Genomic DNA, 27,405 nt, shown 5'->3' with positions numbered 1-27,405 from the left:
CCAATTACAGCGATTGTCTCCTGTGACCTTCCAGGCTGGACATTAAGGAGGCGTTGACAAGAACAGCTTTGTCGTCACTACCTGGTTAGTCATCAAGGATCTTTAGGAGATTACAGAGAAACTGTTAAACGTCTCCAAGGGCCAACACTCTTAGCTTCCACTTGAAAGTTAGCAAGAAACTCTACTAAAAGCTAAATTCTGTATGTACAGTGTTCCCTCGCTTATCGCGGTTAGGTGAATTCCCTCAAAGTAGGGATTCCCCTTCAAAAATGCTTAATTTGAATTTATTATTGTTGTTTATTATTGTTATTTTTATTTATTTATTATTATTTTAAATTTATCCCCCTGTATACAGTACACCATATGGAATACGGGTAGAGAGAGAGTGAAATTCATGTTATAACAAAAAAAAACTGTAAAATATGTTGTTTCAATGTAATATTTGTATTTTTTCCCCCAAAAAATCTGCAAAGCTCTGAGTCCGTAATAGCTGAACCGCGAAGTAGCGGGGGAACACTGTAATAATCGACAGAAACAGATCTCTACATGGAATAAATGTCCGGTACATTCTTGAGCTTCAAAAACACGTCCGGTTGGAGCACTAACTGAGCCAATGGGATGTGTTCCAGCGGTTGTGTTTTATTGGAAGGCTTGTATTTGTTAATGTGTCTGGCCCTCTGTGTTGTGGGAAGGCCCGAGAAGGCCTCAACAGAGAGGCTGTTGTGCCGTGTCGGTCTGGCTCGCCTCCACTAGGTTTCCTCGGCCAAAAGCCTTACGAACCTGTGACACAATAACTCTTAACTTCAGCTGTGATTGTTCAGAAGAGAAGTGCTTTTGCTACATCTCTTCAGGTCAAACTTGCATCTGTGTCTTAGTACTGAATAGCTAGCCGACACCCCCTTTTTTCCAGGACAGACACGTATGGCTTGCGAGCTGACAGCGGCATTGTGGGACAACGAGGAGGGGGTAAGGGGTTTGGGAAGGTCAGTGGCAGGAGGCCACTGGGACACTCAAGAGAGGAGAGACAAGCTGAAGGAGCCCCTTGAGAAACGGCAAACCACAACAACACTTCAACAAGGGCTGTAGTCAACTAGAGGAGTTCAGCTGGAAACTAGCAAGAGAGAGTATGGGTGGGTGGACAGACTGGACAAGTGAAAATGGGACAAGAAGTAACAATTGAATGTGTAACTTTCAGACTAGTATTGACCTATCAGAAAGCAGAACGGAGATAAACAAGAAGCCTAAACCAAAATACTTAGGAAATATTTTACAACATCCCGAAGAAAATGTGGGTTTTTCTAATGCATATCTTTAAAAGAGACATTTTTACGTGTGGTTTTACCAGGGGATACAACAACCTTTAAAATGGCAAAAGAAAATATGCAGTGAAAGGAAAATTATTCGTAATTAATCGTTATTACGGCCTAGAACAAAGATAATCCAGATTATGGAATACCCTAATATCTTTCTAGAAACCCTATTATTCCCATTAAAGCAAGGAAACTCTTTATACAACATTTTCTTTTAATTAAAATGATCCTTCAGTACTACCAACCTAAAATCCCACCAAAAAGAACCACTGGCATCCCATTAATAACACCAAAGAATCTTCTACACAGACGTGTTGACGTCCACACCTGTTTCCAAGTGATCAGACGGCGTTGGCGTACAATCCTCAAAGGGACAAAGTTAGAGCTAGCTGCTTGTCTAATGACTATCCAGGTCGACTGTTGCTGGCATGGACAGTAAATCCTTCCTCAACAAGCCCCCCGACTACCATGACATTCGACGGAGTAAAAAAAACAGACTGCTGTGCAACATGACCGCATTTGGTAACACAACAGTAGACGGTAGCTAATGGTTTTTTAGCGTTAAATCCCTTTCTGTCATGTCTACAAATACTGCCTTTGATACGTTACTACAGCTGTGAGCTTTGTTTTCCCAATATGTGCCATAACAGAAAGCTAAAAAACTAGTATACGGGTATTTTAGTTGGGAAATACTTGGTTAATAACCAATACTACTTCAAACGCATTATTCCAACTATTTATTCTGATTGTACGGTAAACATCCAATCAGAATTAGCTATTGAATTGCCAGTTTATACCAGAAAAAGACATGTTTATATGCATAAAACATTTATGGAACTATATAGCATGACTCTAACGCCATTTTGGCGACACATCAACAGCGAGTGAGGTAACAATAAACAGTCCAGACACAGGAATGCAGTCGGCTGTAAAAAAAAAAACGCGACACAGCCCCATTCATCACGTTACCTTGACGGGAGGGGGGGTTGCAAATATCAACGTTCACCCCTTACCACATCTTTGGTCATAATTTAGTGTCTGTCCTAACGCCTATACAGACAGCATGGCATTCTTGCACTGTCACCGATATGGTAGGATTTTATTAATAGCTCAGAGTAAACAATTTGAGGTTTAGGCAGTCTCTACGACTTTGGTGGCACATGCTTGACAGGTCAAATCAAGGTCAGGAAGATATTGGGTTTAGATGAAAAATAATTTGGAGAAACAGGGACATTGGGTCCATTGAAAGATCTACTGTGTGAAATATATATCAGATGTGCATACCTCTCAACCACAGCTGATTTCTCCCCTTATTAATGATTGAAATTCCCTTCATTTAGCGATAACAAACCATACAAATGCAACATTGCATATTTAATCACATAGGGCGCACTTAAAAGTCTAAAATCGTACCCAAAGTAGACGCTGTACCATTTGTATGCACTAAATTCAAGATTATATAGATGTTGCTGTATGACACTAGACTGTTTGGGTACATTGATTGCTGACGCGCTATGTGGAAAGGGAATGTGGGTGCACATATTATGATAAAACAAGACAGTATTAGCAGTCGATAATTATGTTTTTCGTCTGCTAAGAGTGACAAAAACGATCCGGATTAGAGCCCAAATGGGTAAAACAAGATCGGTTTTACAAAATAGGTACTTTAAAATTAAGAATTCTGTACAAAACTTGTCATGTATAAGTTGACAGGTATGGGTATCTAACAAAAATTGCATAGTATATCGAAAAATGGCAGGGAGAAGCTAAGGTGCCACACATTGTGAAAATAGCAGTATTCTGGCCTTTAAAATCCAAAGTCAATTTTCAATAGAGTGGTCAGCACAATTTCTGGACATGTTGGACATCATAAGGGCCTTCCCGAATACTCAATGGTCATTTAAAGCATATAAAAAGTACTTAAGGGGTTGACTCAGTTAGATGCAGGCATCTGTGACCATTGCAGACTAAGTTCAGCCCATATACACCGTTACAGATCATTTAGCACATGGGCTATGGGGCAGGGCAAAAAAGCAAGTGAAAGCACGTGTGACATTTAGCAGTTAAAGGTGCATGCAAGTATGGCGATAAATCCCTAAAATGTTTTCTAGCCAACTTAAACATGGGATATATCTTTTCCCTGGGTGACAGCTTGGGAAAAAAAAACACAGTCATTAGCTACATACTTGGTTCGCAATGGCAAAGTGCTTCCTGTAAAGGGAAACACGGCCATATTTAAACTTTTTGTTGCCTCCAAAATAGACAATGGGAAAACAAGACAATATTAAATTCAGGCACACGCCGGGACCTCCCCAGGGGGAATGCTGGAAATACGAAAAATGCAATTGGAACATGTGGAACAAGGTACTCTGAGCACGGAGAACAACAGCGACAACATAAAAAGGGAAAAAACAATGAGCGATAAAGACTCTTGTGCAGATGATTAATGAATGGCAGAATAAAGCAACACTAGCGCCAACAGTGGGGACCCCCCCGTCCTACTTTTGCTGAATATTAAGTAGGTGAAAAGCTCGGATAGGATGTAGGAGAAGGAATTGATTGGAAATGGAATTACCATATTTTCAAGACTATAAGGCGCACCGCGTTATAAGGCGCACCCTCAATGAATGACATGTTTTCCATATATAAGGCACACTGAATTATAAGGCGCACTGTCTATTTTGGAGAAAATGTAAGACTTTTAATTGCGCTTTATAGTCGTTAAAATACGGTAATTGCTATTGACTTCCAGGTATGAAGCACTCACTACTTTACAGTCACCTCTAGAGCCAGCCATTGTTGATGTTTTTGATGTTTTTGTATAAAATCTTGCAGTGGGAGAGGAGCTATATGATGGAAGATTTTGTAATCTAAAATGGCATCTGCATATTTAACAGTATTGTTTCAGTTCAGACGTTTGTGTTTTTTTAATATCCAACAGTGGTGGTTTTTGGTTTTCTGTTTTTTTCCATATATAAGGCGCACTGGATTATAAGGCGCACGGTCTATTTTGGAGAAAATTTAAGACTTTTAAGTGCGCCTTATAGTCGTGAAAATACGGTAAATAGCAAGATACAAATGCAGACATGGAAAAAAGTAGAAACCCCCATTGGGGGATTTTTGGTTGAATGACACTACATGGCATTTGAATAACTGGATTTTTTTGGGGTATGTAAAGTAAAGTTGGTCAAATTTTTTGTTGTATTGGTAGGGTAGCAACAAAGATTTTTTTTGGAGAACTCACAAATAAACCAAATTAAATTAGTGGGGGATGAAATAAGGACTCTTTGATATAAAAGTTGGCTTGCTTCATCTTGTCATTTCACAACTGGCAGTTTCTTCCAAAAAATAAATAAAAAATAGGCCTTCAGAAGTCATCCCTTAGAAGCTGCAATGACCGAAATCATAAAATCTAATTTTACTGCTCAGCGGTTTGGACTTAAAAGTGACGGAAACGACGATTGAAACAGGAGGAGAAGAAAAAGGAAATTGGGCATCTAAAAAGCAGCAACTAAAGTAGCTTATTCCTAAAAAAAAAACGTTTTTAATTAAAAAAAAGGACAATAACTGTCTCTCGATCTTCCTATTCTACAAAACCACTGTACAGTATATCTAACCAAAACCTGCCCAAGTATAAAATAGAATAACCTTCACAGCCATTATGATACAAAAATAAAAATATAATGATACAAAAGCCTTTATGTATTAAGAAATCCTTTCAAATGCCATACAAAAACGGGCAAAAAAGGGGGTGTTACCTAATTAACACACTGACAAGACATGGCTAGTGTTGACGAGGGGGGGTAACAGGGGTTTTAATTAAAGATATTTTCGTCAGGAAGTCTCTGTGTCAACGGAACTCAATACTACACCCAAAAATTAATAAATACATACTTAATTAAAGTCAACTGCTTGGTTTCACACTTCCAAAAGCAATATTTTTTGTTGTAATTAATTAAAAAAACATTGTTTCTCCAACTAGTCCTTTAAAAAAGCCACAAACTTCCAATTCAGACCCTTAAAAGTAACCCAAATCCCTTTAAAAATGTCAATATAATCATACATATATCAAACACAACCAACTTACACGGTCATATTTAGGTCAAATCTCTTCAGCATTATAAGGATTTAACTAATATTCAATTACACACTGGCTTAGTTCTAATAAAAGCTAAGCATGAGTTGGATTGTAAGGCTTTGACAGTGTAAACGTAAACCCCCGTTTACCATGCAAACATCCTCCACCAGAGACCAGACCAGTGGTGTCAAACATATGGCCCGCGGGCCGGATCCGGCCCGTCTGGTGGTTTGGTACGGCCCGGGGAAGAAAGCTGCATTTTATAACAAAAATATGAATTTTCTTTAAAATTTGTAGTTCTTGTATTATCTGCTAAGTGTTTTAGTACGTGCAGACAACATGAATTGACGTTTATTTATGTTCTTGTTTTGCTCTTGTTCATAATATATTGTTCATAATGTAAAAGGAAAATTCTGTTAATAAACATTTTGATAATTTACTCATTCTTTGCATAATTATTAGTATTAGTGTCTAATACAAAGGAAAAAAAGTGGTCTTATTGTTAGTTTTATGATGTGTATCAATGCTACCTGTCAACATTGGAAATATTACACCACCACCAGATGCATAACACATTGAACCCCCCAAAAAAGCAGCAAAAAAGGCGCATTGACGGCTCGTAGGGTCCTATACCGACCCACACCCGACACCCCCTTTCATGCACACCATTAGTCCAAGCTGTGGGTAGCACATTCCAGTCCCCATGAGTGGGGTATAAAGGGGATTGGGGGGGTCTCCACAGGGACCAGATCCAATGGAGAAATGGGCGCATAAATAAATACAAATGAGTCAAAGCACCGCAGTTTTGCTGTTTCAATCAACCACGGAGGGGATGGAAAGCAGACAGCGGGAGCACATCGGGGGTCCAGTCAGGCTCAATTAGAGAGCCCTTCACCTAAAACACTGAGTGATCTTGGCTGTTTTTCCACCGCATGGTGACGGATAGGCTCCAATGGACTTGGGTTTCAACGACTGGGGAGATTGCGGAAAAAAACATGCAACCTTGAATGCATCAGCGCTAACTATGGAAATTGAGGGTTAATTTATTTGACTCCACGGGTGTGGATAAGATAGACTGTGGGTGTGAAAGTGGCGGCCCGCGGGCCAAATCTGGGCCGACGCATCATTTTGTGTGGTCCGAGAAAGTAAATTATGAGTGCTGACTTTTTGTTTTAGGATAAAATTAAAATGAAGAGTATTGATGTATATTAAATTTCCTGATTTTCCCCGTTTTAAAGCAATAATTGTAATTTTTTAATCATTTTTTCCTGGGTTTTTAGTTAAAAAATCATTTTGTAAAATCTAAAAATATATAAAAAAAGCTAAAATAAACATTGTTTTAGATCTATAAAAAACTGAATATTCAGGCATTTTAATCCAGTTATTTTAATCCATTTATAAAAAATTTAAAAATCTAAATATTATATCAAAAATTATCCGGCCTACAGTTGAAAATGGTTACCCAATGTTTGCATTCAAAATACATTCATAATTCATTACGATTCTAACCAAATCAACCAACCTAACACAAAATTCCAAAAAATATGCTCCATATTTTCCATTTTAATTCTCCTAAATCCAAGTACTTCTTCCAAAACAAAACTAACAAACTCTCCACTATCATTCCAAATCTCCTCCTTTAACCCTTGCCATCAAAATGACTAAAAACCAGTCAATAATGTTGACTAATTAGCCCTATTACAGTCAATTCTCCCCCTCACAGACCCCACAGACAGTCCGAGACCACCTTTCTCGTCCAAATCTCCAAAGTTCATAAACAGAGACAGACAGGATTAAAGGTGCAAAAGGGGGGATGAGGTCAACATGAAGTGAAAAACAGCTAGACGGACCCCTAAAGAGCCTCCCTGAACTTTGTCACTGACAGATAACAGTCGCCAACACTCCACTGTTTACTCCGGCCGCTGTTTCACCAATTAGCTCAGTGTCGGTATGCAGAGCGATGACAGGCACCATGCTGTGGGTGAAGGGATGGGGTGGGAGGGGCTAAAACTGCATAGACCATAAGAAAAGGAATAGACATATACATTACAGGTCTCCAAATGAAGTCCCAGGTCTCTATCGTGCTAAAACAGTACTTCAAAATAACATTACAAGATGAAAAACACTAACTGTGGACCTCCATTGGATTGGGAAAAAATACATTTTTGCAGTTATTGATATGGAAAATATGCTGAAGAGTCAAAGGAACTATTTTGATGAATGATAGACACTAGGCGTCCTAAACAGAAGAGCCCTTCAGGCTTAGGTTTTTTTAGATAGTGCATCATAATGCCGCTCAAGAAGCTCAGTTTCCGCTAGTCGAGTACTTTAAGAGGATAAAACTTTTAGACTGTTGTAAAAAATGAGGCTTTTACTAAGAATATACTGTGTGCAGTACATTTTACGGACTAATGTTGCAAGTAGAACCTGGCAACAAATTCTACTTTGTAAAAATATCAATGTATTTTTTCAGGATATCTTTGTGTTATGGGCAAACTACGGCCCGCGGGCCACATACGGCTCGTTAGGCTTTTTAATCCGGCCCGCTGATGTTGTAGAATTATATATATTTTTTGCCCCAAGATGGCGCCGTCAAGTGGAAGCCAGTGGGAGTAACTATGTCCACTCTTATTTGTTTTTGGTGTTTACAGCCCTTCCATCTATTTTTAAGTTATATTTTAATATTTCTTAATATATTCCTTTTTACTTTATACTTTATACTTTTTACTTTAATGACGAGTGATGAGTATATTAATACTTCAGTCCCTTTTTTCTGTTTATGTTTCATATGTACTATTAACGGACGCACTTTTTTATATGTATCAAATCTTGTGCTGACCCCGCACATCTGTCAAATCTTTAAAGTCAATGTAGTCCCCTGGGCTGAAAAGTTTGCCCAACCCTGAGCTAAACCTTAGCCATCATAGGTTGTATATTCCCAAATTGGTGTAAAAATCTTGCTACGTCAATGAAAGTACAAACTCAAGTTCTGTGTTGTGAGTTTTCCGAACAAAGGAACGTACTGTGCCATTGTCCATATCCAAGCCCGGATACGTTTAAGTCCATTAGGCAATTACAGGTCAAAGCTGTCGGCAACCCAGACGGCGGACGCATGGGGCTCCCGGATGAATTGAGGCATGTTGAGGATATAAAATGGCCCGCATCTGGAAGCTCTCCATGAATTGGATGGTGCATACATACATACACACACACACACTAACTGCTCACACGTATATTTGCTTCACGCCCTTCTCACTTTGCATGAAGTCCCTTGTGACGCTGTCCAGAAATAAACGCCGTCTTTAAATTCACAATGGCTACACCATGAAAGTCAGCCAACTGTGAATTAAACCTGACATATATATATATTTTTTTCTTTTTTTAAACTTCAAAAAGATACGTACCAAAGACTTGTGTCCTGGAATACTAAACCACAAAAAACAGTCTGAACTGAAGAAGAGTATATGTAGGGGTATATATTTTTTTTATTGTTATTATTGTAGCTATTCTCTTAAAGTTGAATGTCATTTTAACTGTGTTATAGTACTGTAGAATGTGATATATTTTGTGCTTTAAAATAGAGGTCTATTATAGATGTAAGGTGGGCTGGACCATTTTAGATATAATATTTAGATTTATTTTTTTAATAAATGGATTAAAAGAACTGGATTAAAAGCCCTGAATATTCAGTTTTTATAGAACTAACACAATGTTTATTTTAGCTTTTTTTAAATATATTTTTAGATTTTACAAAATTATTTTTGAACTAAAAACACAAAAAAATGATTAAAAAATGACAATTATTGATTTAAAAGAGGGAAAATCAGGAAATTGAATATACATCTATACTCTTAATTCTAATTTGATCCTAAAACAGAAAGTCAACACCATTTACTTTCCTGGGCCGCACAAAATGATGCGACGGGCCAAATTTGGGCCCCCGGGCCGCCACTTTCACACCGTAGGTTAAAATAAGTATAACAATAGCCAGAAAAAAACCCGCAAAAGTACTTTCATAGAAAAACAAAAGACGTCAGTCTAATTTAATTACTTTACTAGCTCTTTCCACTTCAAACTCACAATCTAACGGCATAAACCTCTTCCCATTACTTCACCCAAAAACTCACTCGGAAAAAACTCAACATATTCCTATTTTTTTTCCTTCAACGTCTGCTCTTTAACGTCCATCCATCTCTTTTGTCTAGTCAGCGCCGGGAGGATTAACGGACAATTGGAATCTTATCTCACCACATAGAGATCCATCACAAAAACAGCTTTGTTCACACTAGTAATACTAACATAAAAAACATAAAAAACACAGAATATGTTTATTTGAACGCCCTTTAAATGTTTAAATTGATATATAAAGTTAACAATTCCACTTTCATGTCTCACTATGACACTTTCCAGACAATTCTTGGAAAATAACATCTTTAGGAAACTTTAAACGACAATACTTTACAATATTAACATTGAACCGTATGTTTTTTTCTAAAAATATAACTAACTTCGTCAATACTGATGAAGTTTTTAGAAGTTAGAGCCACTTAAATGTCCCCATACCTTGATTTTACTCAGTAAAATTGAATTATGTGCATATACTCAATAAGAAACGTGCTGTTTTGTGTTTAAAAAAGCTCCCGCAAGCCACATGCTGCAAATGTGCAGCAGACGTTGCTAAAGATAAGTTCAATGCGCGGCTCCACATCACAAAATATAAGCACATGCTGTTATTTGGTACCGAAAAACCCTGAAAGTGAATGTTTTTTAGGCTACTTGACAAGTTTATGGTAAAGATGAATTCAAGATGATGTGGAAATTGCATGTATTTATGGCAGGACAACGAAGACGGCGATAAAAATTGTCACGGGGTGGCGGGAAATGGGAGGGATGAAAGAAAATACACGTTTTTGATGTTGCTGTGAAGTTGAAAAGTGCAGGGATGTTTTATGTGGGAAAAGAGAATATGGACTGCTTCATTTTGGAAGTGAGTTTTCAGCTTTAAAGCTTTTTGTATATTGTAGATTTAGATTGGGAGTGCTCTAAAAATGTTAAAATTGTCCCTGTTTTTGGAGGAAATGGAGAAATTGTATTGGTAGATCAATGCTGAATGTAAATTAGGAATTATATGATGTTAAATGTACTCATTTTGTGGTGAATTAGGTGATATATGATATTATATGGGCTATAACACTTAATCTCATTAAATGGAATATGTATGTTGGAGTGGGTGGCACGTCTGCTTCACAGTTTTGAGATTAAGGTTTGAATCCCTGCTGGGTTCCATTTTTTTTAATCATTTGCAATAGATTGATCTACAATATTTGAATTTTTGCACCATATAACACTAATTTAAAAAATTCTAACTATTTTCTACTGTTACATTTTCAAATCTAAATGAATTATTATTGTTGGTCTTTCCTTAAAAAAAACTGCATTGGCTCTTAGTGACTCATTAAAAAAATTCTAACTATTTTGTAACATTATATTTTTCCAATTTAAATGAATTATCATTATTAGTCTTTCCTTAAAAAAAATATAAATAATGATTAAAAATGTTATTTAAATCCAATTAATGTTATCGTTTTACACAAACATGGATTTTTTTAATTAAAAAAAGGGGTTAAATTATTTTTTTCTTTAAAAATATGCATTGGCTCTTAGCGACAATATTTTTAGTGACATGATAAAAATGTTATGTGAATCCAATGGAATTTATTGTTTTTAAACAAACATGGATTTCTTTTACTTCAATAAAAGTGTTAAATTATATCATTTTTTAAACAAAGAAATGTCCAGCAGGTCATATTGACGCATTATATTTTTTTTGTTGTTTACCTAAGAGAGCAAAATAACAGAAGGATGTCCGTTCCACTATCTAAATCAATTCAACACTCTTAACGATGAAATATGTGTGCTAGATTTAAGCATCATCACAGACTTGAAAGGACCTCCATCGCCATTACAGAAATACTTTAACTGATGATTAGACGGCAACGAGACGCCCCCGTAGTCTTGATTCATATGGGACGGCTGCTGTGGCGTGGCAGAGTAATAAAGAAAGATTGGCGAGTGGTTACAGATGGCGCTTTCATCCTAAAAAGGCAGCCGTTAATGCTTGTGCGCAACAAAAGATGCGTCCCAATCAAGGTGACCGCAGGGGGTTGGGTTGGGATGGGTTGGGTTGAACGTGGATGGATCAGGTGCAAAGAATCCTTTGGGTTTCAATTCTACTGACATCAATCAATAAAATGAAGCTTCTAAGATCGAATGCAATCTGTTACGAGACACTGCCCACTTGTGAAAATGAGTTTTTTTTTTAAATAGATAGTTTTAAGGCTCCAAATTGTTGATAAATATATTTTTATAGAAAAAAATAGTTAATAAAAATGAAATTGGATCCATTTCAGGGAGGATTTTAGTTGAAGAATTTATGAGGTATCAGATTGGATTAGTTTGAAGGGAAAAGTTGTTATTTTAGATAAATTGTATGATATTAGAAGTAGTTTTTTGATCAAAAACCTCTACAAATATTAGGATGGTATTGGTTAACTAGATTCAGGGAGAATTTTAGTTGAACAACCTATGAGCAATCAGATTGTATTAGTTTGAAGTGAAAAGTTGTATTTTTAGATAAATTGTATGACATTCGAAGTAGTTTTTTGATCAAAAACCTCTCCAACCCATTATTATGGTATTAGTTAACTTTACAGTTAACTAGATTCAGGGATGATTTAGTTGAACAACCTAAAAACAATCAGATTGTATTATTTTGAATTGAAAAGTAGTTTTTTTCATATAAATTGTATGAAATTATAGACATTTTTTAACCAAAAACCCCTCCAACCATTATTATGGTATCAGTATTGCCAGTTCAAAAGTTCCACACATAACAGCATATTAATCTTAACGGCATATATGTGTTTTTTTCACGATACAGTCGTCCGATAAATATACTCCACATTGAAAAATGAAGTAATTTCATACTGGAATTGAGTGAAATATTCCTCCCGCTCTACAAATGATGTGTGCAGCTCAGCAGAACTAAAAAAAAAATGATCATACAACTATCCGTGAACATAATAAATGATCCTAACTTCAAGCTTAGCAGGACTATTAATCTACTTATGACTACAGTACATTTAAACTGACTACACAGCTGACTCTATGAATACATTTACTACTCCGACAATGACGAACTGTGCAAACAATAAGTCAAGGTGACAAAAAAAGACGTAATATTTCTTCTTCTCAGGAAAAAATTATCATATTTGAAAGAACGCAACAAATCTCAATGGCTTTAACTTGCTTAATATTATCAAAATAAAACAGGATTTTTTTTTTAAGGTATAGAAAATTCAAGAAGAGATTTTAGTGACGTTTTAAATTGTAAACTTGAAACTGGTTGAGTTGCTAACTGGAAATAATTAGGGTCAAATTTCGAGTTCAAGAGAAATTCAACAGACAAAGACGCCTTTCATGGCCCAAATGGCCTCGTCAACCATGTTGGACAGCGTCTGTTTGCTCAAAGCAAACAGCAGCCTCAGTTTCATTTAGTCGCAAGTCTTCTATCTGACTACAAACGTAACATGCCGCCCAAATAGCCACTTCACTCAGCAAAAAACAGTCAAAAAAATCCCATGCGGAATTTTCCAGCTTAGCATTTTTTTACACTATTTTAGCCCATTTATTCCCTCTGTGACCAATTTGTATTGTAACAGCTTAACCATTGTCAAATTAAACCCTAAAAAGCAAACAAATGTGCATTTTTTTTGTATAACACAAGCTTCTGATAGTCTATTTCATCCTCCATGCAATTTGTCATAAAAATAGGTTAAACAAACAGCCTGTCAACAGGAAAATACAGCTTCAATGTCTTTTTCTATACTGTCAACCTGCAAATATTGACATAATACTTCTTAGAACAGAGTACAAAAGGCAGGAAAATAGTATAAAGCCAGTTTTGGTTCTACATGCTATTTTCAGAGATTTTTATCTGCTATTTTTATTGACATTTGTGTAGAACAGAAGGTAAAACTCCTTAAAACTACAAGATCTTTTAGCAATTCACCATATTTTCCTCTACAGGAAAATACAGCTTCTATGTCTTTTTCTATACTGTCAACCTGCAAATATTGACATAATACTTCTTAGAACAGAGTAGAAAAAGCAGGAAAATAGTAGAAAGCCAGTTTTGGTTCTACATGCTGTTTTCAGAGATTTTTATCTGCTATTTTTATTGATATTGTGTAGAACATACGGGAAAAGTCCTTAAAACTACAAAATCTTTTAGCAATTCTCCATATTTTCCTCTACAGGAAAATACAGCTTCTATGTCTTTTTCTATACTGTCAACCTGCAAATATTGACATAATACTTCTTAGAACTCCATGTACAAAAGGCAGGAAAATAGTATAAAGCCAGTTTTGGTTCTACTTGCTATTTTCGTAGATTTTTATCTGCTATTTTTATTCACATTTGTATAGAACAGAAGGTAAAACTCCTTAAAACTACAAAATCTTTTAGCAATTCTCCATGTTGTCCTCCATATCTACCCAACACATCCCACAGGTACTATAATACAATGCAATACCTTTTTTGTTATGCTTGCATTTTTCTGTTTTCCTACATTTAAAGTGTCAACCCCGATAAAACCAAGCCCAATGTTATGACAAGCACCAATGATCAGCGCTAATGTACCAAAGTTCCTTGTCCCTGTGCGTGACAGTGCAAATCGCACTGGAAAACTGACTGATGGTCCAAGCAGCTGTCAAGGAATCCCAGCGTAAATAATGGAGGACATAGCTGATGTTTTACGGGCAACCTGAGTGCCACTGTGGCAGATGGAGGTCAACGCTACGAGGCTAAAATTAACACAGCATCATCAGGCCTATGGGTAAGGCGCCTTCATGCCTTAGAAAGAGAGGGAAATCAAGTCCAAATCACGAGGATAACTCATTTAACATGGCAATGGCAAACCTCTGTTGATGTGATTAAGGCTTGGCAACATGCTGACTGATGATTAACTTATTCCTTTCGCTATTGGTGCCCTCGCACGGTGTTTCTTGCATCTTTGTCAAGCAATCAATAAGCTATTATGGCTGCAAACTGGAGGGCAAATTAAGTTAAGGCTATGTCTGCAAAGTCGGCACTCTTGGATAACCCCAGAGAACTAGACCGGGCATCTCAGTGATTATCTACCTGGGATGCATGGTAATTAATGGGAGGCCAACCAATGATATCAAATGGAAACCTTGTGAAAAGGTTGGGAGAATCCTTATTTAAAGATGGACCAAAACAGGTTCCCCAAGGATAATGCAATTAGGAGTCAAACCACTTCAATTAGTGTATTTTATAGCCATTGAAATGAACTATTTACCCCAAATCCTAACCCAAGAGCCACAAACAATGCATATTTTCCAATGTTCTTCCTTGTGAGGCAAACTACAAATTTAAAAGTCAAAATACATACATGTTAACAAGTGTCTTATCCAACTTTTTGTAATTTCACCTCTTTTAAAGTAGAAAAAACCCAATATTTTTTCAAAACACTCTTATGCTGTTGCCAAACAATGAAAAGATGCATTCCCAAAAAAGTCTACTGCAAAAAAATGAAAATTAAAGCAATTCTAGATGTAATATCTCAGTTCTATCACCATCAATTTCCATATTTTAGCTCCCAGATTAGCAAAGACCCAGCTACACCCATCAAAAGAGCCACATGTAGCTCCAAGCCATAGCTTCCCTACCCCTGTTTCTCCACCATCCATCAGGATGAGAGCCAATTGGCTAAATGGAGTCAACTGACAGATGAGAACCTGACACTAGCGCTCTGTGTATCAAGAGAGTGAAAGATGTCTGGAATTGAAACTGGGTATACCCACTACATACTCCCCGCCACACCATCAGTACTACAAATACTACCACCACACCCCCCAGGCTTGACAACAGCTACATGGTCATGCAATACTCAGCCTCTCCAACTCAGATGTCAGTTCTCTTTCCAAAACGGTGATGGTTATCAATGTCTCTATTCTGAAAAGGACCCTCTTTGCTCAGCTCCCTTTACATATGACGTCCCCCTGTCTGTCTCTTTAGCTGACCCCTAGGCGCTATACGGTTACAAGCGAGGTGGGCCCATTGTGTCATCACCACACCCTTCTTGAAAAGGTCAAATACACACAAAGAAGGAGGTGAGCTTGGATCTGTTCTATTCAGCCATCAGGCAAATTAACTATTCTCATAGTGGATTGAATTGGATTTTTTTTTGGGGTGTATATATTTACTTAGTCTCTGCTAGATGGTCAACCTGAGCTGTACAAGCTATGTAGTCAATAGGATCAGAAAACTGGTGTTTAAAGTTGATAGTTCTAATTTCTCAAGGACATCAGTTTTAGGGTTGACAAGTTGCTGACTAATGATGCTATGAACAATAGCTAAAGGCTTGGAAACGGTTAAATATACAAAGAGAAGACTGCATCAAAACGGGGAAGGATATATCAAGGAAAAGACAGAAAAAGATAGTCTATACTGATTAATTTTTCAACTTAAATCATATTCTCACAATACTACATTTGTAAACACAGTTTCTGAAGCAGGCTTTGTTCCAATACTTTTGACCACTAACCTCACAAATGTGACGATTCCCACATATACACTTTAAAACCTTGCAGAAAGCCAAACGTGTCGGTATTCCGACCAGTCGTCTGTGCAGTTTGTGCAAGACAGCGTTGAATTCCTAACCAGAACTGTGTTAAAAGAAGCTATTATGTGCCACCATTTATTTGATAGGCTCTGTCCACTTCACAGCTGGATGTCTGTTAAAAATTCAAGGGTTGCTGCTAAACTCTCAAAATATGACGACTTTCTAGCATGTCCCCGCAATTAAGAAACCCAACAAAAACACTGTATTTTCACGACTATAAGGCACACTTAAAAGTCTTAAATTTTCTCCAAAATAGACAGTGCACCTTATAATCCAGTGCGCCTTATATATGGAAAAAAAACAAAACCAAAAACGAAAAACCACCACAGTCTGATGTTAAAAAAACACAAACGCCTGAACTGAAACAATACTGCTAAATATGCAGATGCCATCTTAGTTTACAACATCTTTCATCATATAGCTCCTCCCCCACTGCAAGATTTTATACAAAATAATCCAAAACATCAACAATGGCTGGCTCTAGAGGTGACTGTAAAGTAGTGAGTGCTTCATACCTGGAAGCCAATAGCAATTACAGTATTTTCACCACTATAAGGCGCACTTTAAAGTCTTACATTTTCTCCAAAATAGACACTGCGCCTTATAATACAGTGTGCCTTATATATGGAAAAAAAATGTCATTCATTGAGGGTGCGCCTTATAATGCATTGCGCCTTATAGTCATGAAAATACGGTACCTTAACCAAGTTTGTGTCTTCCCTAAAAATCCCAAAAGTCTAAATTCTACAAAACCTTTAATCCCAACCAAACTCTGCTGTCTCGGATCAAGAAGCATGATAGAAGGTTTGAGGAGCTTGACGGGGGAGCTTAACCCAACGTTTAATAAGCCAAGCATGTTCGCCTTGGTCATATGACCAAGCATCAGAGTGTATTGGACTTTTTGGGCCATAGAAAAGGCTCAGAGATAAAACCTTACAAGAGTAATAAGCAGGTCAGGAGTGATGATTAGTGTGAGGGACACACATTCATCATGAGAATCCAACATGGACACAGTTGAGTGAATCAGGCACACATGGGAAGAATTTTAAGGGGTGAAGTGAGGATACTAACGTATCAACAGTCCTCTTGAGTACTTGTAAAAGAACTAGCTTCTCTCTGGAGTTCTTATAAGTTATCTTATCTGCTCTCGACTTGGTCTTTCTGAAGTTAAGATTTTTTACTATCCTGGGACTAGCGTCCTATCATAACTGTGATGCTAGAGGCAAGGATTATAGGCACTATGCTAACGGAGAAGCAGATCTGTCACCCTTCAGCTAAAAAAAACAAAGGTATAGTTCGACTTCTTGGGAGAATTGCGTGATGCAAAACCTTTCGTCGCTTTTGCGGGGGAGAACTTGTCACAGCAGACTTTTTCAGACAGTCGTTCAAAATGTCTTTGAGTCTGGAAAAGCTGTTTTCCACATGCCTCCATATGGGATCGAGAAGTAAGAGCTAGTGATGTCTGCAATTGTGCAAGACAGTCGGCATCTATCACGCTAAACTGCCAAGCTCAAGTGGTACCAACAAAAGCAGATGTTTGGTGCCATGTGAAGGTGCCCCTATTCATTTGTCTTCTCCTTGGAATTTGTCATCTCACGGGATTCAAGGAGGATATTGTTTGCCTCGTCACCATCTTTCTTGGCCAAGTAGGCTGTCAGAGATTGGTGGAGTACTCGGGTTGAGATTGATGAGACTCTTGGAAGGTTATTTTGGGGGAGGCTAACAATGTGTTGACGTACACACTAGCCATTTTTACATTGACTCTAGCTTTTTACAGGCTGTCCCCTCAATAAGATTTTAATAAAAATCAGAGGAGTTTAAGTAAATGTTTCCATTACTTTCATAATGGCGTATCCAGGGTGTAACTGGAAATGAAGTATTTGTTTTCCTACCCCTGTTCAAGTCCATACAGCCACTCCTTCTTTAATCCATTTACCTTTCCCCTGATAAAAACACAGGTCATGACATCAAAATCCTTTTTTTAAAATCCATTAGTCAGCATGACATCTGACACATTTTACAAGGCTAAGTGTCAAAATTGACACACCTTGAGGCTACTGTCATGGATTGAGTTTTTTGGATCGAATATGTCAACATAAGAGTAGTAAATATGACCAAATTTAAACCATACGCACACAGGCTAATTAATATTACCTGAGTCCATTCAAATTACTGTACTTTTACGACTATAAGGCGCACTTATAAGTCTTAAATTTTCTCGAAAATAGACAGAGCACCTTATAATGCAGTGCGCCTTATAATGCAGTGCGCCTTATAATGCAGTGCGCCTTATAATGCAGTGCGCCTTATAATCCAGTGTGCTTCATAATCCAGTGCGCCTTATAGTCGTGAAAATACAGTAATCACATTCAGATATGCCCAGAAAATAGATATGGTGGCTTTAATTACATACGTGAAGTATAATACTTTGAGTAAACCTCCTAAAATTCTCTACTAAACTAAATATGCAATAGTCAATAGCCCAGCACCATTTTGAAATGCAGTCGCTGCATATAAATGCTGTAAAAGATCAGTTAATTGGCTAAATTTCCATTCACGAGTCATTTTGAGGCCCACAGCAAATAGTTTGCAGCCTATACCGCAACAAGGTTTCAGCCTAAGCCAATAAGAACCTGGGCAACTTGTTTTGTAGACTGTTGACAACTGCACACATACATATACACACATTTTTTAAATTATTTCTTTACATTCTGCAAGTTAAGTCTATGGCCAGTATATATGGGTGAGGGGCATAACCTACGCCTGAAATGTAGCAGACCCTGACTGTGCCGTTTGCACCAATTTGCTGTGAATCAGCCCGAGACAAATAACCGCTGCAGAGCCTGTGACTTGTCGGGCAGCTCGCCAGAATGAAAGCTCACTAACCAACCAGCCGTTTCTTCAGCCCCGCTGGCGTCTGCCTGTCCTGATATTTGCTTCGTTCACGGTGGATTCTGACTCACAGTTTGACTCCATGTTAAAATGAGAGGCTAAGATGGCCGCAAAATCTTCAGAATTGGCACAGACCACATTGATCCACATGTCAAATCAAAGTGTCCAAAGCTAGCGCCTCAAAATCTACTTCCTACTGACCCACCCTAAATATTCTCCAAAAAAATCAATCTACTACAATATTTATCTATCAATACAGTTTTTTGTGTAGTCGTCTCTTCTGAAAATACGTCAACAATAAATTCCCATAATAAATTAAGCAGATTTGATGCTGTAAACTTTGGATTTAACAATAAATGAAAGACTTTTGTCGTTTCAGAGTGCTTTAAATGACCAAAAATTTGATTTTATGTCATGAAAAAACATGATTCATGCAAAAATTGGATATTAATTTTCTTTTTACACCTCTCTTACCAACACAAATAAGGCCCAATGAAGAACTTATGCTAGAATAATCCAAGAAAGACACCAAAAAGTGTTATATTTTAACCTACACTGGTATACAAGTGGTCATTTTCAAATATTAGAAGTTTCCTAAGGACAAGAGCCTTTTGTTAGACAACAGATGGCATATATACCAAGTATTCCATTCCAAGAAACAGACCAAAGGACTCAGTGGGGAGGAGTCAACACAATGGGAGACGGTCCTACTGGCGTCAGACTGATCCACGTCAAGTAACGGTCCACCACTATGCAGATGACCCATGGACATGTCACCTGAATCTGAATGACACATCAGATATTAGCTTACCAAATGCCGTTCCTTGTTTGCGATTCACGTTTCTAAAAAAAATCAACCACCCCATTGCTCGGGAATTTTAAAAAAATGGACGTTAAGCCAGCAGGCAATCTTGAGCAATTGTGCCACTAGACCGAGGTTATCGGATGCTTGAGTGAAGCAGTCCATTACCTCACCTTACTATCTGTGCAAGCAGGAAACAGGAGTAAAAGTCTATTCATAGATTCTCTTGGGGGCTTAACGCTGCACTACAACGTATCAAATAATGCTTGGTGTTGCTTTCCAAGAGTCGAGTGGTTTGTTCATCTGTCTTGCAGTTCTGAGGTTTTACGTTCAAAGGGTATACATTTGGTATTCCGCTATGAGGTTTGTATATTTCTGCAGGTACTCTGGTTTCCTATCACATTCCGGAATAAAGCTAAAACTCTTCAAAGTGAGTCCAATGCATTGGTGAAGTAAGACTTGTATCGCATCAATAACTATGATCATTATCCCAAATGTCCATCTTTAATTGGCGAAACCAACAATGTATACTCAAGAGTAATGCCACAAAGCACAAAGAAAGCAATTTGCCAGTTCTCACATGTGGTTGGCAAGAGTTAGAAAGTTTCGCAGACCTAAAGCGGAACTGATGTGGCTCATAACGCCTGAGGTTATGGTACACATAAAGGCTTGAAGAAGAAAAAAAAAGGCTCTTGATTCAAACAAGACTCATGCCGTGTGATGTAAAAAATCTCTCGAGGAGTAAATGGTTGGAATGCTTTATGTTATGCTGTGAACATTCTTATGAATTCATGCTTGTTGGTGCACCAAGAAGCCTTGGTTAAGATGGGGAAATCTTTTTAATAGCTTGGTTTGGTCACTGGGTGCCGGTCAAATGTACTAGGATATTAAAGTGTACTTGGATATTAAACTGCACTTGGATATTAAACAGTACTTGGATATTAAACAGTACTTGGATATTAAACAGTACTTGGATATTAAACAGTACTTGGACAGTACTTGAACAGTACTTGAACAGTACTTGAACAGTACTTGGATATTAAACAGTACTTGGATATTAAACAGTACTTGGATATTAAACAGTACTAGGATATTGAACCGTACTTGGATATTAAACAGTACTTGGATATTAAACAGTACTTGGATATTAAACAGTACTTGGATATTAAACAGTACTTAGATATTAAACTCTCTCTCTTAGATATTAAACTCTTAAAAATACTGGCGACCAAACGTCCGAGCACCCTAGATAGGAGTTATTTGTGAATAAAATGGTATACACAACACAAAATTTGCCTGGCATGAAGAAATACTTTGGCACATTTAGCTTTGTTTTATATTTAACATGTTCAAATTTAAAGGTTTGTAAAGTAATAACTAGGTAAGACTTAAACTAGTCATTAAATGTATTAAACGTTAAACTGTGACTGTAAAGCGGTGCTAGGAATTAAAAACACTGGAGACTGGGCAGATCTATTTCACATACTTCCATATAGAAATGTTAGTAAGTCCAAAGCTGTGGTTAAAAGGTACGTCTGAATACGCAAAGTAAACAAAATTCAGGATAAATGCATGAAAGCGGGCTGGCAAAAGATTGCAAAGTCGACTGTATAAACGTGTTTAATGATTAACAAAACAAACTGGGATGGCTCAGCCCAACCTATTCACACTAGCCAGGCTAAACACAACTTGTTGAAACTTGGACTGTGTTAACAAGCGACCAAGTGTTAAGAAACTGCAAAAAAATCCTTTTAAAATTTACGTTCTTAGCTTTGCAACTGAATTAAGAAAGAAAACTAGAAATATTACTATCTTTGACAGCCATATCCAGGTATAGAGTTAAGAAAAAAATGTGAGTTGTGAAGATAATAACTCGATCTTTAAAAGTCACCTTGAAAATGAATAGACTTTCTGTACAAGGTCAGATTAAACGATGCATTTATCAACTGGCAGAAGTTATAAACGAGGCCTTGAGAAGAGAAGCCTCTTGTTGGCCAACCTGTTTGTGGCATGAGTGATCCATCTTTTGCTCTTGCGACTACATAATTATGTGCAGTTAAGCATGGGCTGCACTAGAAGGGGCGAGAAGCTCAGCGGCATCACGGCGGCTTGTCATTATGAGGTCTGTTTGAACCCGGTACAGAATGAAATAGCCCACAGTTAAGCGCCAGCCAATGGCGCTCATATACTCGCGTGTGTTCCTGCCAAGTGGCTTGTTTTCCCTTTTTTTTCGTCTTTACATGACAAAACTCAACGCTAACGTAAACACGAGACATAGATCATCTTTGTTTGACCTATGAAAATGGTGTCTGACACACATTTTTCACGCCATTCGAAGAGATTTATGTCTGTGGGTGATTCTGGAAACGTATTACAAATTTTCCAAGTAGAAATTTCACATGGGAGGTTGCTGAGAAAGCAGAATATCCCGCTGACGACGTCAAAGGTTATAACCGAAGATGAAGAGAGAGAGAGAAGAAAAAACACCTCTAAAGGGCGGCAGAAAAGTTGTATTCAACGGAGTAAAAAGAAGGAAAGGTTTACAAGCTGGAAATGGGATCAAGTCCGAACTAACACGTACGTAATAAGCGGTTTTTCCACCCATTTTGACTGGATTATATCCAATGGGCTGGAGACAGGCTTAAGATCATGGTTGAGAAACGTCTGATTTCTAAGATTTACTTTGAAACCTTAACTAAGACTGTCCAAAGAGCACAACAAACAAAGCATCTGAAGCAAAGGTGTCAGACTCGGGTTGGTTCGTGGGCCGCTTTAAGGTCAACTTGATTTCACGTGGGCCGGACTATTTTAGATATAATATTTAGATTTTTTTTTAAATAAATGGATTTAATGAACTGGATTAAATTCCCTGAATATTCTGTTCTTTAAAGATATAAAACAAAGTTTGTTTTAGTTTTTTTTTAAATATATTTTTAGATTTTACAAAATTATTTTTGAACTAAAAACTAAGAAAATATGGATTAAAAAATAGCAATAATCCATTTAAAAGGGGGGGGGGGGGGAATCAGGAAATGTAATATAGATCTATACTATATTTTAATTTCATCCGAAAACAGACAGTTGGCACTTACGATTTACTTTCCTGAACCACACAAAGTGATGTGGTGGGCCAGATTTGGCCCCCAGACCACCCCTTTGACACCTGTGAACTACATGAACTGATTTATCCATCGACTTCCACTCACAAAATGAGTTTATCATAGAAAACTGCAATTATTCTTAGTTTTGACACTAGTTTTGCCATTCACATCATGCCAAGCGATATTTTTCTCTATCAAAATCCCACTCTGGATTTCAAATGACCTAATCCAACAGTAACCAAACAATGTGCAAAACATAGACTTGCATATCTTAGACTAAAGTCTACACTCCCACATAGAGTTCCAATACAACATTTTACATAGTTAGTTATGGAATACATTGCAGAAAGAGTTTTCAAGGATTTCTCAAGGCTTACAGACGAGATTTAAAACATCATATCTCTCTTCCTAACAGACAAGAGAAGCTGGTCTAAAACAGAAAGGCCTTTGTTACCATTGTAGCTCCTGACCACCTACTAAGGGCTCTTTAGAGAAGCACTCACCCTGGAAAGATCAGACTCTCACATTTTCCCCCCAATTCCCCCTCACTCCCAAGTCTCCGCAGGGCTATGGAGACCACTGGGCCAAACACATCCTGCCCATCTCCTGAGAGATTATCCAACTCAATGAGCACATTGATGCCAGAAAACACTAGGGTCGGGGGCGGGGTTTTTTAGAAGCGAAACCTTCTTTTTCAGAACTTTGCAGTAGAAAAACCCCCGAAGGAGATAAGAAGACATGCAGTACTTACTGGCTACTTCCAGCGAAGCGTTGTGGCTGACTGCCTCTCCAAGGTAGTTACGGGCAACGCAGACATAGGAACCTTCGTCCGGCTTGCTCCGACGCCCGTGGACGATGCGTAGGAAGAAAAGCGAACCGCTGGGTAGCAGCATGCGGTGCGAACGTGGGTCGTCACGATCCGTTTCGACACGTTCGCCGTCCTTGTACCACTCCACGGTGGGGGAAGGTCGGCCCTCGGCTTTACAGTTGAGGGTAGCCGGTTCGCCTTTGGAGACGATTAGATCGGATGGATGCTCGACGATTCGGGGTGGTGTGTCTTCTTGGCGAAGACGGGATCCTAGAACAATAAGAATAATGGGAAGATGGTTACGGTTTGTCCTTGGGATATACACAAGTTCTACTGTTATGATTTTTGTCTTCTTGAGATTAATACTGTATTGTATCTACACATAAATGGCACAAAATGGTAGAAAATGGCTGCTGTTGGGTAGATGAAACAACTCAAATCACTTAAACCAAGGGTTTCAGACTCGGTTGGTTCGTGGGATGCTTTAACGTCAACTCGATTTCATGTGGGACCATTTTAGATATAATATTTTGATTTTTTTTTTTAATAAATGGATTAAAAGAACTGGATTAAAAGCCCTAAATATTCTGTTTTAATAGATCTAAAACTATTTTTATTTTAGTTTTTTTTAAATATATTTTTAGATTTTACAAAAGGATTTTTTAACTAAAAACACAGAAAAAAATGGTTAAAAAATTCAAATCCTTGATTCAAAAAGAGGAAAATCAGGACATTTAATATACATCTATACTCTATGTCAACTGTCTGTTGGCTGTATATCCGAATATAGCAGTACACCAACAGCAACTACATTTGTCCTTATTCCATCCAGTTTTATTCTCCGCCCAGTAGCGATATTAATAGCTACCGCCGGGTTGTACACTGACATTTTTTCCACAGCTGCATTAGGAAGAACTGATAGAAAACACATGTTGGTGTATTTGCAGTAAATGAATGAAAAGCAACTCTACAGAGAGAGCAAGAAAAGATCCAGAGAAAAACATTTAATAGCTTTCGATGAGAGCTTTGATGATAATTATATCTACTATAATGCATCCCATGTATTATAGGAGTGCGTTAACAAGAATCTGTTGCAATGGGCGCCATTACAGATCTTCTTTGTGTCGGAGTGATCCATCTTCTTGCAGTTTTGTCCCTAATTATGCTGACTATTTGGAAACGTGTGGCGACCACACTTAAAATATGCCTTCCTCAGCAGTAGCAGTTAATGGGGGGGGTAGCAGAGGGTACACAGGATGAGGTGTTGGCAAGAAATGGGAGGCGGTAGGGTCACTGTGACTGTGTCACAATACGCCACTAAATAAAATCCCAGCTTCCTATTAGACTCGCCTCTTTTAAATTACCGTATTTTCACTACTATAAGGCGCAACGCATTATAAGGCGCACCCTCAATGAATGACATTTTTCCATATATAAGGCGCACTGTATTTTAAGGCACACTGTCTATTTTGGAGAAAATTTAAGACTTTTAAGTGCGCCTTATAGTGGTGAAAATACGGTAATTGCTATTGACTTCCAGGTATGAAGTACTCACTACACAGTCACCTCTAGAGCCAGCCATTGTTGATGTTTTGGATTTTTTTGTATAAAATCTTGCAGTGGGGGAGGAGCTATATGATGGAATATGTTGTAAACTAAGATGGCTGATCTGCATATTTAACAGTATTGTTTCACTTCAGGCGTTTGTGTTTTTTTTAATATCCGACAGTGGTGGTTTTTTGTTTTTGGTTTTCAGTTTTTTCCATATATAAGGCGCACTGGATTATAAGGCGCACTGTCTATTTTGGAGAAAATTTAAGACTTTTAAGTGCGCCTTATAGTCGTGAAAATACGGTAGTACTGAATATGTTCCAAAAGGCCAGATATGACTTGAAAAAGGAGGCGGGGGCTTGACTAGGATGGAGGGGGTTACTTATGGTTGAAAGCTAATTAGCTTGGGATACCAGTGGATGCGTCATTTGACCTGAGATATAGTGGAGGTGTTAAGATGGTTCTTTGGTGCGGTTTCAGTTGACTGCTTCTTTTCTGTTAGCAAGCGACACGTCCACACATCCAGGTCTTATCTTTTATCACTTCATTTCCTTTTGACTTCAAGGTGTGCTGCTCCCTTTGCCCTCTGCTTTGCCGTTTGATCAGTAGACGTATAACCAGGCCGGGCGCCGTATCAAATGGACTGATCTTATAATTAAAGATCATGCTTAGCCATGGATATCCAAATGAACACATGATATTTTAACCATGATGAGTTTTCACATATTTTGCATGGGTTCATCTGGTTGGAAAATTAGGTTTGGAGGGTGTTAGGGGTTTGTACCCTTTTAATCTTCTTGGTGGTGTCCGATTTTTTTCAGGTTTGCATTTTTGAAGCAATGTTAAAACTGGTTAAAAATAACAATCCAGAGTCTTATTTTTTTTAGACATTCTTTGGAAATCCACAATTATATACAAAAAAGTATTTGATAATTTTGTCAAATGTACGTATTATTCAAAGAATCTGGATGTTCGACTGCACAGGTGTCAAAGTGGCGGCCCGGGGGCCAAATCTGGCCCGCTGCATCATTTTGTGTGGCCCGGGAAATTAAATCATAAGTGCTGACTTTTTGTTTTAGGATCAAATTAAAATAGAGAATAGATGTATATTAAATTTCCTGATTTTCCCCCTTTTAAATCAATAATTGTCATTTTTAATCATTTTTTCTGTTTTTAGTTCAAAAAAGCTAAAGTAAACAGTTTTAGACCTACAAAAAACTGAATATTCAGGGTTTTAATAAAAAGAAGAAAAATATAAATATTAAATACCGACCCTCCTCAATCATAATGATATTATTGCATAGTGAATAAGTAGGCTGACCAAAATGGATTTTTTTCACGCATCGCCACTAAGGCCAAAATAACATATCAACAAAGATGGATGGCCTCGCTTACAGGAAACATGCTGAGAGCTCCCATTCACATCTTATCCAAATAGAGTCACAGGTTACAGACATTCATGACAAACAATACGGAAATAAATATGTGGCTTAATACGTGCAGAAATATATCTACAAATTTATGTCATTTACTTGAATAGGTAGTTCAAGGCACAGTGTTTGAAAACACCAACGACATCTGCAAAAGCATCGGTTCAGTGAGCTGAGGAACAGTTAGAGTGAAAAGGGACACGACAAGCAAATAGCGAAAAGCAGCCACACACTTTGCAAACAACGACGCAATGTCACCAAACAACACTTGAATTGAAACCTGTGAGGCATGAGAAGAAAAGAATTGACCAAGAACCACATATAGCCAATATACTTCATTGTATTCCACCTTGATAAAGCGAGGACTACGTTATAAAGACTAAAGGAGCCAAGCATTAAATGTCATCATCGACAGAGTATAAATATATATGTATCTTAAGTCAAGGATGTCAGACTCGCCAGTCAAATGGTGATAGATAAGCCAGCTCTCAAAATTATATTTAATATCTAAAAGAAAGAGTTTAATATCTAAGTACTGTTTGATATCAAAGTGCTGTTTGATATCAAAGTACTGTTTAATATCAAAGCACTGTTTAATTTCAAAGTACTGTTTAATATCAAAGTACTGTTTAATATCAAAGTACAGTTTAATATAAAAGTACTGTTTAATATAAAAGTACTGTTTAATATCAAAGTACTGTTTAATATCAAAGTACAGTTTAATATCA

The 27,405-nt window shown here is 37.6% G+C and overlaps 1 protein-coding gene across 1 annotated transcript in view; it reads right to left on the bottom strand.

Annotated features, from left to right (window-relative positions):
• robo1 (roundabout, axon guidance receptor, homolog 1 (Drosophila)) overlaps nt 1-27,405 on the bottom strand; it is a 133,668-nt gene that overhangs the window by 70,720 nt on the left and 35,543 nt on the right. The window contains exon 3 of the mRNA XM_077722325.1: nt 23,640-23,966. Within this exon, the coding sequence (XP_077578451.1) occupies nt 23,640-23,966 (327 nt within the window). The remainder of the gene's footprint in view (nt 1-23,639; nt 23,967-27,405) is intronic.

The sequence above is a fragment of the Stigmatopora nigra genome, chromosome 8 (genome assembly GCF_051989575.1).
Source record: "Stigmatopora nigra isolate UIUO_SnigA chromosome 8, RoL_Snig_1.1, whole genome shotgun sequence".
Taxonomy (NCBI): domain Eukaryota; kingdom Metazoa; phylum Chordata; class Actinopteri; order Syngnathiformes; family Syngnathidae; genus Stigmatopora; species Stigmatopora nigra.
This window is presented reverse-complemented; position numbering and strand designations above follow the sequence as displayed.